The following is a 17,459-nucleotide window of genomic DNA, read 5'->3' as shown; positions in this document are numbered from 1 at the left end:
ATTCCATTGTGTGAATATACCACAGCTTCTCTATCCATTCGTTTGTTGATGGGCAACTGGGTTGTTTCCAACTCCTTGCTATTGTGAACAAAGCCATGATAAACATGGGTGTGCATATATCTGCTTGGATGTCAGTTATGATCTCTGTGGGATATCTTAACCAGCTTTCTGAGGCCACAGTTGTTTCATTATAGTCCACTCTATATATTTTACTCTCCAGATTAACAGTGCATAATAACAAGCCCGTAAGCACTGCTATATAGGCTACTCATTTGCAGACCCAAGTGCCTGGAGGAGAAAGAGAGGAAGGGAGAGATATAGCAGTTGAATCAGTAATAACCCATAGATGGTAGGATGGCAAAACATTGACTTGGTTACATTAGGCACATCGTCAGGGAAGGTTTTCCTGTTTGGTAGAAGGTCAGCAAAAATGATGGCTACTCTCAAGGCAAGGATTCGATGTTGTTGTTGTTGTTGTTGTTAGCGACCCTATACACAAGAGTACTAAATGCCATTCTGTCCTGTGCCAAGCTTCTGTCTCAAACGCACTCATTCCCACCACTCCACTCACAGAATCAATCCATCTCATCAAGGGCCTTCCTCTCCTGTGCCATCCCTCCACTCTCCCAAACATGATGTCCCTCTCCAAGGACCAGTCCCTCCTTGCAACATGCCCAAAGTATGTCAAACGAAGATTCAGAATCCTTGACGCCAAGGAGCATGCCGGCTTCACCTTTTCCAGGACAAACCTGTTTGTTCTCCTAGCAGTCCATGGTATATTCAAGACTCTTCTCCAGCACCACAGCTCAAAGGCATCAATTCTTTTTCTATCAGCCCTATTCACTGTCCAACTCTCTGATGCATAGTATGTCATTGCGAAGACGATAGCCTGGATCGGGCGCACCTTAGTCTCCAGCCTGACGTTGTTGCTCTTCAGTACTCTTCAGAGGTCCTCACAGCTGACTTTCCCAATGCAATTCATCTCTTGATTTCCTGGCTGCTGTTATCAAGAGTGTTGATTGTGGAGCCAAGTAAACTAAAATTGTTAACTGTCTCAATCTCTTCACCATCCATACTGATGCTGCCAATTGTCCCAGTGGTGAGAATCTTTGTTTTCTTGATGTTGAGCTTCAATCCATATAGAAGGCTGCAGTCCTTGACCTTCTGCAGCAAGCACTTCAGGTCCTCCTGAGTTTCAACAAGCAGGGTTGTGTCGTCTGCATAATGCAGGTTGTTGATGACTCTTCCACCAATCCTGAAGCCACATTCTTCTTCGTACAGCCCAGCATCTCGGATGATCTGTTCTGCATACAGATTGGAAAGGTATGGAGACAGAATACATCCCTGACCAACCCCCTTCTTTATTTTAAACCATGTAGTACTTCCTTGCTCTGTTCTGACGATTGCTTCTTGGTCCAAGTATAGGTTTCACATTAGCACAATCAAATGTTCTGGGATTCCCATTCTTCTCAGAGTCAGCCAGAGCTTGTTGTGATCTAAACAGTTAAAAGCCTTTGCATATTTAATGAAGCACAGATAGACATTCTTCTGGTATTCTTTGCTTTCTGCCAAGATCCATCTAACATTAGCTATAATATCCCTACCTAGTACCACAACCTCTTCTAAATCCGGCCTGCACATCTGGAAGTTCTCTATTGACATATTGTTCCAAATGTTTTTGGATAATTTTCAGCAGAATCTTGCTTGCATGTGATATAAATGATATTGTTTGATAATTTCGCACTTCGTTGGGTCACCTTTGTTTGGAATGGGAACAAATATTGATCTTTTCCAGTCAGTCGGCCAGCTGGCTGTCCTCCAGATTTCTTGGCACAACTTAGTGAGCACATCCAGGGCTGTGTCTCTCTGTTGAAATATGTCAGTTGGTATGCTGTCAAATCCTGGAGCCTTGCTTTTTGCCAATTCCTTCAGAGCAATTTGAACTTCCTCCTTCATCACCATAGACTCTTGCTCATATGTCATTTCATGAAATTCTTCTGTGTCAGCCAATTTGTTCTGATACAGTGACTCTGTATTCTTTCCGTTTTCTCTTGATACTTCCTGGATCATTTAACATTCTAGCCAAAGTATCCTTAAGTATTGCCACCGATGGCTTGGATTTGTTTTTTAGCTCCTTCAGCTTAAGAAACGCTGAATGAGTTTGGCCCTTTTGATTTTTAAAAATGGATTCAGACACACTTATGGCTATGTTTTATTCTGTAATGTGTAAAGTTACAAAGAATTGATGCTGACTCATTGACAACAATACCAACAGCAACCACTTCTGAGGTTGCCAATGTATTCTTTTGGTTTTGATCGTTTGAAAACATGCAACTTGCTTCTCTACCACTTTCTACCTGTGTATGACCATTTGATGGTCATACACCCTTCCTCCTAAAGCCACTAAAGTCAAGGCCAATTAATCAATTACAATTTCTTGGCTAAGAAACCTTGACATGTGGAATTGTAACATATTTGAAATGAGAATTACTGTTATCTGAAAACCAATGGAAATTGGTTTTCATTTCTTGAGTCAAAGAGACTACAACTTTTCCTCCTAACAATGCTCTGGGATTAAATCCGATTTGACACTCTCTGTGATTTACTATTCCAGGAGTAAAAAGTTCTGAGTACCTGACATCCTTGACCACAAAGCAGTTATGGTCACATAAGTTTTCTCTTCTTTAATATTTTAAAGTCATGTTATTTTGAGAAAAATCAATGAAACTTTCAGAGGAGGAATAATGTTTTACTCTGTTTCTAATTCAACAAAATGAACTGACAGAGTGAGTACAGAAATAGTCTCAAGTGGTCAGAGCTGGTGAGGGAGGCACAGGATAAGATGGGTTCAGATTTGTTGTTTATAGGGTCACTGTGAGTCATATTCAACTCAACAGTACCTAACAGCAACAGTCCTCCTGTCAAATCTCTTTGACAGCAAGTCACATTTTTAAAATCATTCCACAGAGAGACCATTGCCCATGCTTTTCCAGTCATCTCCGCTAGAAAACTCCTGGTCCTCTTTTAAGCTCCATTGCTATTGGTATTGGTGTTTTGCAGGAATATGGAGACCTGAGTACTTGATTTCCATGACCACAAACCAGCTATGATCACATTCTTTTTCTCCCCTTTAATATTTTAGAGAAACATGTTATTATTTTGGTAAATCAATGAACCTTTTATAGAAGAAATAATTTTTAATATGTTTCTGGATCCTTTTAAGGTACCCACATAGTAGACAAACACGGAACATTTGTTTTATAGAGTGAACATTCAGATTCCCAACCTCTTTTTCCCCCATTTTATCTTCAATTAATCCTCCCTTCCAATCTCTTTGGGAATGATCTTCCAAATCATTCCACACACTCTTTATACAGTGTCCATACTTTTCCACTCCTCTGTACCTGGAAAATGCCATGTCTTCCTTTAAAATCCATGTCCAATATTACCTTACTTTCCCAAACCATCCTGATTCCCTACATTTTGATCACATACTGCTTTGTTACTGGTTTTATTACAGTGAATTTTATAATGAAAACACAATTGTCTGTTCCTTTCTGAGTCCTCTGCTTGCTTTGCCCTACAACACTCCTCATGTATTTACTGTGTTCCTCTTCTGAGTATGGTTTTGGACCACCAATAACAGAAGCACCCAGAATGTTTATACAAAATACTGTTTTCTAGACTACATCCTATTGCAGCAGAATTACTAGAAACGGGTCCTGTAGAAACGAAAAATTCATTGCCATTGAGTTAGAACCAATTCAGAGTAGACCTTCTATTGGTTTTCCGAGATTGTAGATTGCCCACATCTCTTGCAGAGTTTTTAGCGGATTTGAAGCACCAGAGAGGTGTGCAGTTTTAGGTTACCAGTGTCTGTATTTTTAAAACACTTTCTTAGTGATTCTTATGCATAGTAAGATCTAAATGTCAGCTAATAGCACAATCTGAGGGAAGAGACTCTGTTAGCTATCTTCTGGTCATAGAATCTTGTTAGTAGTAAGCACTCAGTGTTTGTGGTTGAATGACTAAATAGTCAGTGTAAATAAGCATATATGAATCCTAAAATTACTAAACCTCTATTGTTTATTATTTTAGATTGGTTCCTATTTTGGCAGTGTGTTGTGTTCAGTGGATGTGGATAGAGACACCATTACAGATGTACTCTTGGTGGGTGCACCAATGTACATGAATGACCTAAAGAAAGAGGAAGGAAAAGTCTACCTGTTTACCATCACAAAGGTAAAGAGCAAATTATATTGGCTTGGTTTAACTTACTTTGGTATTGGTGCCTATAAGTTAATATTACACTTTGAAAGAAAGCTTATTACTAATGAATGAGAATATATATATATATATATATTGTTTACATTTCAATTTAGGAGATTAAGTTACAATTTTAAAAATCATGTTAAAAGATGTATGAATTAATGTATACTTCACTGTCATTGTTAGAAGATTTCTTTCAATATGTATATACTGCTATACAAATAAAGTCAAAATTATGTACATCAGTTTTTAAAAATACTTTTACACACATGGGTGATTTTTGAGGTATCTTGTACAATTATTATTTTTTGCCTTAAAAAGATAGGGTAAGAATAGGGCAAGGCTATCTTACTATCATTTTACAGTGAACAATACAAATTATACTGAGTACTTTGCAAATCTGCATATAATCTTCCATGGTTTTTGCATTAGTGTGTCAGGAAATTCCAGTGCTTGGTGGAACATTTAGGTATAAGTCCAGATCTTAAAGTTTCCAGTGTTAGCACATAAAAATCCACTGTACTCTACCATAACATGGAAAAGCATGGTCTTTCAACTTGGAGGCTGAGCTTTCTAAATATATGCACATGAACATAGTGACTTCAATGAGACCAGAAAAGGAAACCAGCATTAAAGGTTCCAGCTGACATAAAATGAGCTGAGTACAGAAAGGAAAGGATAAAAAAAGAGAAGCTAGTGTTAGCACAATAGAGATTATACTCGGCTTCCTATAATGCCCTACTTAATTTATTTAAATGGACATAAAAATAAATCATTCACAAGACATTATTAAAGCATTTAAAGTATATTCACTGAAAGGCTGTCTCTCTGGTGATTCAAATCCACCAGTTACTCTTTTAAGAGAACGATAGAAGTTTCCTACTATTGTAACTACAGCCTCAGAAACTCAATAGTAGATTGCTTTGAATTGGAATTGATTCAGTGACAGTGAGATGGAGTTTTTAATTGAGTATAAAACAAAAGGATGTAATATCCACTTGTTTGAGAATTTCACAAATACCCAGTCTTAAGAACTTAGTACTTATCAAATGCTCTGAGTTAGTTATTAAATTTTGAAGTTAAAAAAAGCTACCCTAATGCTTTCAAAACCCTATGGACAATAGAACACACTTAGAATAGACTAGCAGATATGGTAACTGAGGCTGAGCCCTCAAATATGGAAATACAAAGGAGAAGGAACAGTTGTAAGCAGACACTTGTGATTGGAACGTGGAATGTGAGACATTGTTAAGAAAGAAATGGAATGCATAAATATTGACATACTAGGTTATTGATGAAATGAGATTGACTGGCATGGGACATTTTGAATCAGATGATCATATGGTCTACTATGCCGGAGATGAAAAGGTGAGGAAAAATGGGGTTGCTTTCATAGTTGAAAGAGTCATTTCTAGATCCATCTTGAAATACAATGTTGTGAGCAACAGGATAATATCCATATGCGTACAAGTAAGTCTAGTGAATACCACTATCATTCAAATATACACACCAAAAACCAGAGCCAAAGTTGAGGAAATAGGTGATTTCTACTAATTTTTGCAGTCAGATAGTGATTGAACATGCAATCAAGATGCATTGATAATAATGGGTGACTGGAAGGCAAAAGTTGGGAACAGAGAAGAAGATCAGTAGTTGAAAAACATGGAGTTGGTAAAAGAAAGCAGGCTGGAAATAGAATGATAGAATCCTATATAATAAGTGATTTATTCATTGCAAATACCTTTTATAATAAACATAAGTGTAGACTGTCCACATGGATTTCACCTGATGGTATGCACAGAAATCAGATAAATTATATCTAGGGGAAGAACCATTAGGGAAGCTCACTATCAGCTCTGAAAACTAGATCAGGTGCTAACTGTGGAAGAGACCATCAAATCCTGATATGCAAGTTTAAACTAAAGATGCATAAGGTTAAATCAAATCCACAGAATCCAGACTTTGACCTTGAGTCTCTCCCACCTGAATTTCAAAACCATCTCAAGAACAGGTTTAAGACCTTAAACTAATGAATGAAGACCAGATGAGCTGTGGGGGATAGCAAGAATATATATCATCCAGGAAGAATGCAAAAGGTCATTACAAATACAAAGGAGGAAGAAAAGACAAAGATGTGTGTTAGAATAGACTCTGAATATTGCACTAGTGCACCTAGAAGCCAAAGCAAAGGGAATAAATAAGTTAAGGAGCTGAACAGAAGATTTCAAAGGGCAGCACAGGAAAACAAAGCAGAGTAATACATATCTGACATACTTTGGGCATGTTGCAAGGAGGGACCAGTTTTTGGAGAGAGATGTCATGTTTGGGAAGGTAGAGGGATAGTACAGGAGAGGAAGACTCTGGATGAAATGGATTGATTCAGTGACTGGGATAATGGGGCTAGGTGTGTCAGGGACAATAAGATTGGTTCAGGATAGAGGAGGGTTCAGAGTTGTTGTATGTAGGGTCTCTATGAGTTGCACATGACAGCAATACTTTTTCAAGGAGTGCTCTTGTGGCCTAGTGGTAAGAAGCTGCCATGTAATTCCAAAGGTAGTAAGTGCAAATCCTCCAGCTGCTCCACAGGAGGTGGCAGTCTATTCCATATGGATTTAATGCCTCTGAAACCTACCAGAGGTTGAGCTATGGATCGATTCCAACGTGATAGTACACCGCAACAACAATGCTTTTTCAAAGCTCAAGGGTAAATTAATTTCCATATGACTGAAATAGAGCAAAAAGGATCAACATTGACCCAACTTTGTAGTGGAGCAACATTGCTTTCTTGTCATGAGATAGTGCCATGATACATCACAAAAAAATCATATTTTTGTATATGATTTTGTAAAAGTTCTGTGAAAATATCTTTGTTTCATGAGGAAATGTCTTTTCATTGGCATGGTTCTGTAATGTTTCATAAAATGCGTAAGATATTAGTAGTCTCGTTTTTTCATATACAATTATGTGGAATCCCTGGCAGCATAGTATGTAAAGTATTAGACTGCTAACCGAAAGGCCAGCAGTTCAAATCTGCCTTTACTCTGAAGGAGCTCTTCCTGTAAAGATCTACAAGATTGAAAACTCAGTGAAGGGTTATGAGAAGGGAGAGCAGTCTCCACAGCATGGGTCTGATATGCTATTTAAGTGAGCCGTATGTGACACACTGGTTAACGTGCTTCAGTGCTATCAGAAAGGTCTGTAATTCAAACCTACTAACTTCTCTGTGGGAGAAAGATTTGGCCACTTGCTTCCATAAAGTCTTAGAGTCTCAGAAACTCTCCAGGCAGTTCTACTCTGCCTTATGGGGCTGATTTGAGTCAGAATTGACTCACAGTCAGTGGCTTTGCTTTATATCGGCTTACTTTTATACTATTATAGTTACTTTGCTGTGCAGTCATTTTAAGTCAGCCTCAGATTCAAATATGGCATTTTGAGAGTCTGGTGTTGTTTTGGTTGTTTTTTATTTTGTTTTGTTTTTACTTTTTTATTTAAACTGTTTTTGGATTTTCACTAGAAATTTTTAAATAGAAAAATTTGAGATCAGAGAAAGATACTAATATCAAGGGGGGGAAGAGACAAGGTGTATACTTTTATGTAGATTTGTATAGCTAGAGAGAATTGCATCCTTTCATGTTGGTCTATAAGCAGATATTTTATGACTTTACTTACTTAAATTGTGACTTATAATTATTGCCAGAGAATTTTGTATTCCAAGGTTGAAACCTTACCCACTTATAACATCTTGTGTAATGGCTTGGTCATGATTTACTGTGGATTTTAATTACTCACGTCGTAAAGCTTGCTTTAATCATCTTTTATCCCTTTTGAAAGGGCATTTTGAATCATCACCAATTTCTTGAAGGCCCAGAGGGTTTTGAAAATGCTCGGTTTGGCTCAGCAATTGCGGCTCTTTCAGACATCAACATGGATGGCTGGAATGATGTAATAGTTGGTTCACCTTTAGAGAATCAGAACTCTGGAGCTGTGTATATCTACAATGGTCATCAGGGCACGATTCGCACAAAGTATTCCCAGGTAATCCATGAGCTTATCAGTAATGTACTGGCTTATATATGTCACTATGTCAGAGCTAGAAAATAAGTACCAGGCAAACCATCCAATATCTCCTTCTTATTTTATACATTTATCCACTCATTCAGCAAGTATTAAATGAGCGTCTGCTATGTGCTGCTCTGGGGAAGCAGTAAAGGACAAGACAAAAATTTCATCTTCAAGGACCTTGCATTGTAGCGACAGGAACAGATTAAACAGAAAGTAAACAAGATAAGGTTCCTAGTATTTATGAAGGCTATGGAAAAAGAGCTAAAACAAAGAATAATGTTCATGGGTAGGAGGTATCTGACAATAGAAAGGGTGCCTGAGAAAGTATAAAGATCTGAAGAAAATCATCTGGGATAAGAGTCAGAACAGGAATGTGTATCAACTCATTCCCAATTCTCAGATCTTTGCCCTGGTTTATTCTGGCTACTTAGGTCAATGTTAAGACTCTTACTGCTTTTATAGTAAACATGTGACTGCCACAATGAACACACGCCAGATGTTGAAAACTCGGTGGAATTTTGTAGGGGATAAAGTCAAACTTGAAAAGTGGCTATCCTGAAAATTTAGTATTACAATATAGAGGCTGACTTTTTTTCTATTTTATTTGTTTCAGCTGGTCTGCTCTGAAATTTCATGTCACATTTTCTCTTTTAGAAAATCTTGGGATCTGATACCGCCTTTGAGAGTCATCTCCAGTACTTTGGGAGAGCCTTGGACGGCTATAGAGATTTGAATGGGGATTCCATCACTGACGTGACCATTGGTGCCTTTGGAAAAGTGGTTCAACTCTGGTGAGTCAAGGAGAGCCATAGACAATCTACCTAACCAAAGAAACCCTTGTTTTAGAGTAAAACACATTGCTGTAGCTGACATGGTGTTAATGCCACATGAGTTACATCAGTCTTGAAAAAAAGTACATCCAGAAAGAGCCTTAGAATCAAGGGTAGCAAGACACCACCATCTCACATATGTTGAGCATGGTTTCAGGATGGGCTACTCCCTGGAGAAAGAGAGCATTCATGGAAAAGTAGAGGGTCAGTGCAGAAAAGGAAGACCCTCAACAAGATGAACTGACAAAGTGGCTGCTACAATGGGCTCAAGAACAAGAGTTGTGAGCCTAGGGACAGGATTCACTCTGAGTTTGAGCTGACCCAATAACATTTAACGACAACAGCATCAGGATATATGTGTATCAATAGCTTGCATAAATGAAGAAAATATCTTTCAAAGCACAAGAAAAGAATATATTTACTAACCATAGAATCGCATTCTCTTCTCTGTATGGTGAAAACCAAAATAGCATAGAAAAGACAAAGCGCCTCAAATGTTATCTAGAATATTTCTCAGGTAACCGTCTACGTAACCTCACCTCAGCTCACTCTAAGAATAATTTTCTACAGTGTGTTGAAAATAGAAAATACTAGGGTCGTTCAAGTGAAACATAACTTCTTATATTGTGGTTGGTGGTGTAGCTACCTCTGAGACATCCTCCATTCGTGACAATCTCAGGCACAACAAATGAAAACCTGTCCCCTTCGTGGGTTGCAGACCACACCATTGTGAACAGCAAGCCACTGTTCAGACTAAAGTGACTTTTTCTGACCTTCTCACTTGGTTGCTCATTTGCTTTCAGGTTGGAACCCACTAACAGTGAGCCTTTGGGTTCAAGACTGTAAATTGAGCAGAGAAGATTGCCCATCTTTCTCCTGTGGAGCCACTGGTGTATTCAAACTGCCAGAGAAGCCCACCTTTTGGTTTAGCAGAACAACTTGCTAAGAGCTGCCAGTGATTCCTTTACTGACTTTCACTGGTTCGCTCATTGCCTTTGAGGCAGAATCAATTGATAGCTGGCCTTCCAGCAAGTTTTCAGTCTCTAACTATTATAATTCTCTACGGACTCTGTCACCATAGTTCCCTTTACGGACCTTGCCAAGCTTTACCAAGCCAACTACGATTTGCAACAAGCCTATGAATAACAGATTTTCCTATCATGTGCCCTCCTCATGCTCTCAGCCATGCCGCTGCATCATTCCTGCTTGTTGAGATTCTTTCCTCCTTTCTCTGACCTACCACCTTTCCCGGTATGACTTTAGTAGGAGTTAAATAGCAGGGCAGAGGTGCGGGAGGCAATAAGAGAATCAAGAACTGTAAGATTCCGCTATCAGAAATAAATACATTGTGCTGGTGAGAGAATAGAATCAGAATGGAATTACAATCTGTATCAAAGTTCACTACTAAATTTAGCTCAGTTCCTCATTAGACTCTGTTGAGAATATGTTTAAACATCAAAATAGATCAAGAACAGAAAACATTATGCATTAATGTCATGTTATTTCAGAGTTTAATAATACTATTTACAATCTTTCTCATGCTTTTGAAAGATGACATGCATTCTTTACTGCAGAATATGAGGGGGAGGAGAAAAGCCAGGGGTAATAGCTAGGATTTTGAAAAATAAGAAAAAGAATATATTTATTGAGTAAAATCAACTAAGAGTAGCATACTTCTAGAAAAAATGCAAAATACAATATATAATAAATAAATCTTTAAAACTAAGAAAATAATGTACATGGCACTGGAATAGATGAGGGAGAGAACTGTATAAAAGGAATATATGATTAGATATTGTTGGCATGACAAGAGTCCAGAATAAGAGCTTCGTAGTAAAGTGGTCTGGGGGCAGAGGCAGGGGGGAGGGGGGAGGATGTATAATACTGAGAGAACTTTTTCCAAAGAAAAAAGCTAACTGGGCTGGGGGGCAGGGAAGAAAATGTGCAACAATGAATGAATGGAAATTCAAGTTCTTTATAAATGTTCATTAAAATCTCATTTAAAAAAGAAAAAATCACTTAAAAACCTAAAACAAACAAAAAACATTTTATAAGAACCTTGTGGTGAAATTGACAAAATCAATGATGGCCAAAAGACACATGGAATCAAATCAACTTGCCAGTCATGCTAACTTAATACCATTTTGTGGCTATATTTTAAGTGTTAAGACAGTTATTTATTGGTAATTCTTTGAGAATACTTCTTAATAGAACAAGTTTGCAGAACATCCATCTCAGTGACATCTCTACTGATAGTCAAAGAGATCACATTAGGGGATGGCACTCATATAGGTACTTGCAGATCGTGTTAAGTTTAAGGACATGCTGTGCTTGTTAATAAACATTTTAGGACAGCTTATTAGGTGAATGGTTTAACATATGATTTCTGAAAGTATTTTTCAGTGAATTCAAGTTATTCAGGTAGTAACTTAATTTAAAAAAATCTGTATTTCACTGTGGTACTTTTAAAAATGGGAGCTTTGGTGGCTTAGAATAAAGAGTTGCACTACCAAATCAGAGGCATGTGGTTTGAATCCACCAACTGCTTCAAGAGATAAAGATGAACAGTCTCCTTCTGTGCAATTTAGAGCCTCTGAAAACCTGTTAGAAAGCTACAAATGAGTTGGTTCCAACTCAGTGGCACATTAATAGCAAGAAAAACTTTTTAAAAAAAATAGTGAAATTAGTATACTGCTTACTATTTTATAAATAATTGATGATGTGTACCAGAAATCATTATGATAAAGTACCAATTTTACTGGCCAAAGACTTAGGAAAATGTAGATTCTAACTTCTCACTTACTATTATTTATTACCCAGTAAACTGGTAAGTCACCAAATGTCTTTAAGTCTCGAACTTTTTCACTCATGGAATGAAGGTACTTTTTCTGCTCATTTCATAGTAATATGAGAAGTACATGAGATCATGCATGTGTGAAAACCTCTCCAGATATCTGAAGAGTTTAGCCAGACTGGGAATATATAGTCCCCTGCCTGCCCTACCATTTACAGACATTGAGCTAGTCGAGACCACTCACTCACCCTTCCTTACATGCCGCTTGCCATACTTTAAAAAATCACTAAGAGCTTCCGGAACAGCAAGGTAACAAACACACCCTCCACTTGCCCCTTTACCCTTACTTTTCCATCTTATCCCTTTATTTTCTTTATGAGAAAAGTGACAATCATTAACATATTGGAGACCATGACTTTTATTCCTGTCGTCAAGTAGGTTGAAGACTACTATATGTGCTTATGCATTTATTTGTTCATTTAAGAAAATATATTACATGTGAATAAGTTATTAACATTTAATATTTTATTAATATTATTAACATTTCATATTTTTTCTTAAATGAACAAATCAATGCATAAACATGTGATTAAGTACAATTATGCCTCTGGAAATTCTGTGAACTTTGTTAAATGTTGATAGCTGTAGAGGGGATTCAGGCCTTTTGTTCATAAGGGTCTCTATGAGTTGTGCTAGACTCAAAGACAATCAAAAACAACAACAACAAATACAATTATGTGATACTATTACAAACAAGAAAAATATTATCCCTAAGGTTCTGGCACTTTCAAGTATAAAATATGGCCAAAGTGTTTAAATAAAAAATGGAGAAATAATAGTACATGATGGTAACATATACTTGATGTAAAGGTTAGGATATGTGTAGCTAAACAGAAATAGCAAGCTATTAGTTTCCATTTATATCTTTTAGGTCACAGAGCATTGCTGATGTATCTGTAGAAGGTTTTTTCACACCAGAAAAAATTATTTTGTTGAACAAGAATGCGGAAATAACTCTCAGACTCTGTTTCAGTGCAAAATTTAGACCCACTAATGAAGCAAACCAAGTTGGTAAGTAGACATGTAAGGAAATGGATGTGCTTAGAGTTTTAGTCCTGAATTCAGTGTGCATTTTGGATCTCTAAACTGATATATAGACTAAGGAATTAGGGTCTTTCCTGGAAGGAATGTTTGAAAATTTAAATTGGCATACATTTCAAGTACTTGATAATGAAAGGTACCTGCAAGGAAGGTATGCTGCAGCATAGCAAGCGGCACCTGTTATGAATCTGAGAACTGGACAGTGAGTAAGGATGGCAGAAGAATCAATGCATAGGAACTGTGGTATTAGAGAAGAATACTGAATATCCCGTGGCCTGCCAAAAGAACAAGCAGATATGTCTTAGAGAAGGTGCAGCCAGAGTGCTCCGTGGAGGCAATAATTTTGAGACTTCATCACACATACTTTGGTCATGTAGCCAGAAGGGACCAATCTTTGGAGAAGGTTATCATGCTTGGAAGGGTCGAGGAACAGCACAGGAGAGGAAAACTCCAGATGAGATAGATTGACACAATAACTAGGGTAATGAGGATAGGTGTGTCAGAGAGAGTGAGATTGCCTCAGGATAGAACAGGGTTCAGAGTTATTGTGCAAAGGGTCTCCATGAGTCGTAGTTGATTCAATGGAACATAATAACAACAAGAAGACAACCATGGATTCTTATCCTTCAAGCTCTTCTGATCCATAGTCCTTTTACTTAAAATCTTGGGCACAGATAGATTATGCTCGACTGTAGTCATTAATTGAGAGCAATACATGATAGATAAGGTGTTTTCACTAAAAGTATCAGATATTGTTCCTGTTGATGTGAAACTATTAATATGAAATGAAGCAAAAATCACATGAAACAATAAGGAATTTGGGCCTAGTGTTTCAAATTTTGTAAATATAGATATGAGTAGAATTCTAAAATGTTCTCAGCTAGAGGAGAGTTGCTGTTGATTACTGTACTGTTCAGTTGGAACCGAACCATAGCTGACCCTGTAACAGGTTTTCACAAGCAGTAAACTGCATGGGAGGAGACTGCCCATCCTTCTCCCATGGAGCAGCTGGTGGATTTGAACTGCATGCCTTTGAGATTGCAGCACAGCTTCTTACCACTAGGTGATCAGAGCTCCAAGTTAAGTAAATACTAATAGAAATGTCATCAATAGCTCTCATCTTCTCTCTCTTGGGGCTGGTCAAGTCATCTTTCATCACATATAAGAAAAATTTACATTTGATTAAAATCTTGTTAGTTGCCTTCAAGTCAGCTATGACTTCAAATGACCCCATGTACAGCTTAATAAAACATAATAAAACAATCTCAAAATAAAGCATTACCACATTTCATGCCATCTTCAAGATTTTAGGCATGCTCCTGTCTATTTTTGTGGTTATTTTAGTGCCTTCCCTCATAGAGAACCCAACTTCTAGCATTATATTATAGAATATTCTGCTGCAATTCATATGGAATTCATTATTGTTGTTGTTGCTGGGTGCTGTCGATTCGATTCGTAGTGACCCTATGTACAATCTTGAGCCAATCTCTTTGTTTCTGACACATCTACCCCCATTAACCCAATTACCATGTCAATACATCTCATCCAGAGTCTTCCTCTCCTATGCATTCACCCTTCCAAGTGTGATGTCCTTCTCCAAGGACTGGCCCCATCTGACAACATGCCCAAAGAATATGCCATGGAGCTTCAAAATCCTTCCTACTAACAAGCAACTTAGTTTCACCTTCTCCAGGTCAGACCTGTTTGTTCTCTTGGAAGTCCATGCTATGCTCAGTCCTCTTAACCAACACCACAACTCAATGTCCTTGATTCTTCTTCTTTTATTCTTAGTGAATGTTTAGTTCTCTGATGCATAGCAAGTAATTGCGAAGACCATGGTCCGGATCAGACACATCTTAGTTTCTAGATTGACATTTTTCTCTTCAGCCCTCTGTAGAGATACCCGATAGCTGACTTTCCCAATGCAATTCTTCATTTTATTTCCTGACTACTGGTGTCAAGAGAGTTGATTGTGGAACCAAGAAAGCTGAAATTGGTAACAATCTTAATCTCTTCTCTATCATGGTGCTGTCAATTGGTCCAATCTTTGTTTTCTTGATGTTGAGCTTTAATCCATACTGAAGGCTGCAATCCTTGATGCTTCAGGTCCTCCTCAGTTTCTGTGAACAAGATTGTGTCATCATAATGTAGATTGTTGAAGAGTCTTCCTCCAATCCTGATGTCACATTCCTCCTTGTAAAGTCCAGCCTCCTGAATGTCCCACTCATAGACTGAAAAGGAATGGAGACAGGATGCATTCCTGACTCACTCCTTTCCTGATTTTGAGCCATGCAATGCTTCCTTGCTTTGTTCTAAGGACTGCTTTCTGGTACAAGTATAGGTTTCACATAAGCACAATCGAGTGTTCTGTGATTTCCATTCTTCTCAACCTTAACCCCAATTTGTTGCGATCCACACAGTCAAGTGCCTTATCAAAGTCAAAGAAACACAGATAAACATTGTTCTAGTACTTTACTTTTCAGCTAAGATCCGTCTATCATTGATTATAATTCCATGGCCTCTTCTAAACCCAGCTTGCACTTCTCGCAGTTCTCTGTGGATGTACTGTTTTAGTTGTTTTTGGAGAATCTTCAGCAGAACTTTGCTTGTGTGTGACAGTAGTGATAATGTTTAATAATTTCCACACTCTGTTGGTTCACCTATTTTTGGAATGAGAATATAGAGCTCTTCTAGTCTGTTGGCCAGGTGGTTATGCTCCAGATTTCTTGGAACTAGCTAATTTTTCTATTACTAGGCTTTTACTCTTAACATCTTACACCATATTTGTTATCTGAGCAAGTTTATGTCTATCATATATACTAGCTTTGCAGACAGATTTGAAAACACTTTATTATAGTCAGGAACAGCTCTAGAAACCTGTAACAAGTTGAATGATTCAGGATGACCCCATGTGTATAAAATATAGGACTGTAACACTCTGGGCACCAGCAATCAAAAAATCAAAAGACAAATTGCATTAGGTAAATCTGCTCTCAGGGACCTTTCCAGAGTACTGAGAAGCAACAGTGTCATTCTAGAGACTAAGGTGTGCCTGATCCAGTCCATGGTCTTCACAATTACTTACTGTGCATCAGAGAGCTGGATAATGACTAAGGATGATAGTAAAAGAATTGATGCCTTTAAGTTGTGGTGCTGGAGAAGAGTCTTGAACATACCATGGACCACCAAGAAAATAAATAGGTTTGTCTTGGAGAGAGTGAAGCCAAGTTTCTCATTGTAGGCTATGATTTTGAAGCTCTATCTTATATATTTTGGGCATGTGGCCAGGAGGGACTGATCCTTGGAGAAAGGACATCATGCTCAGAAGAGTGAAGGTACAATGCAGAAGAGGAAGATTCTTGATGAAATGGATTGATACAGTGACTAGGGCAATGAGAGTAGGTGTGTTGGAGTCAAGGAGACTGGCTCAGGTCAGGGTTATTATACACAGGATCGCTATGAATCACAGGAGACTCGAAGGCACATAACAACAGCAACACATACAATAACTCCACCATAACTTTTCCACCATGGATGACCCTGCTCATATTTGAATACAAATAGTGCAGCTTTCAGGATCATAGCAACATGCAAGCCAACTCAGTATGACAAACTTAAAGGTGATTAAGCTACCTCTTTTCATTTGCTACTTTGTCATGGTTCTTAACATCCTTCTCACATATGTGGACTGTAAACTTTATTAATTTAAAGACCAAAAAGTACTGAGAAATGGTATTTATCATGACCTGTTGTTGTTACCTACTGTTGAGCCTCCTGGGACTCATAGCGACCCTGTGTACAACAGCCCTAAACTCTGCTCTATCATGTGCCATTTTTATTATCTCTGACACACTTAACCCCATTACCTCAGCCACTGAATATAAACATGGAATGCTTCACACAAGGGCCATGCTAATCTCTGTATCATTCCAGTTTTCATATATGTGCTGCCAACACGAGCACGTATTATGACCTAAGTAAGTCAAAAATACAAATTGTTAAAATCACATCTTGGCATGCTTTTAATATTAACTCACTTTTCATATCTACCTAGAAATTTTCACTGCAGATGTTCAAACATTGCCCCAACTTTGAGTGGCATGTTTCATAAAATTGAATTGTATATCATTTGCTTGATTAGCCATGATAAAAAATAACCAAACCAATAAACCAAACCATAGATGTGTAAGCATTAAATGGCTAGTAGACCCAAAAGATTAACTCTGAAAATATAGTTGCTATTGTTGGGTGCCATTGACTCGAGTACTACTTGTAGTGCCCATAGACACAATAGCTCTGCACTCTTTCTTACCTGTGCGATCTTCACAACCACGGACACACTTGATCCTGTTGCTGTAGTCACTGTCAGTCCACCTGGTTGAAGGTATTTCTTTCTTTCACCG

General features: G+C 37.9%; 1 protein-coding gene across 1 annotated transcript in view; it reads left to right on the top strand.

Annotated features, from left to right (window-relative positions):
• Positions 1 to 17,459, top strand: part of ITGA2 (integrin, alpha 2 (CD49B, alpha 2 subunit of VLA-2 receptor)) — a 169,571-nt gene that overhangs the window by 97,551 nt on the left and 54,561 nt on the right. Inside the window, exons 13-16 of the mRNA XM_006889598.1 lie at positions 4,099 to 4,242; positions 8,101 to 8,304; positions 8,986 to 9,122; positions 12,887 to 13,026. Of these exons, the coding sequence (XP_006889660.1) occupies positions 4,099 to 4,242; positions 8,101 to 8,304; positions 8,986 to 9,122; positions 12,887 to 13,026 (625 nt within the window). The remainder of the gene's footprint in view (positions 1 to 4,098; positions 4,243 to 8,100; positions 8,305 to 8,985; positions 9,123 to 12,886; positions 13,027 to 17,459) is intronic.

The sequence above is a fragment of the Elephantulus edwardii genome, unplaced genomic scaffold, assembly GCF_000299155.1.
Source record: "Elephantulus edwardii isolate Elephantulus edwardi_28Jun2011 unplaced genomic scaffold, EleEdw1.0 scaffold00079, whole genome shotgun sequence".
Lineage (NCBI taxonomy): Eukaryota > Metazoa > Chordata > Mammalia > Macroscelidea > Macroscelididae > Elephantulus > Elephantulus edwardii.
The sequence above is the reverse complement of the archived record's forward strand: the minus strand, read 5'-3'. Positions and strand labels throughout refer to the sequence as shown.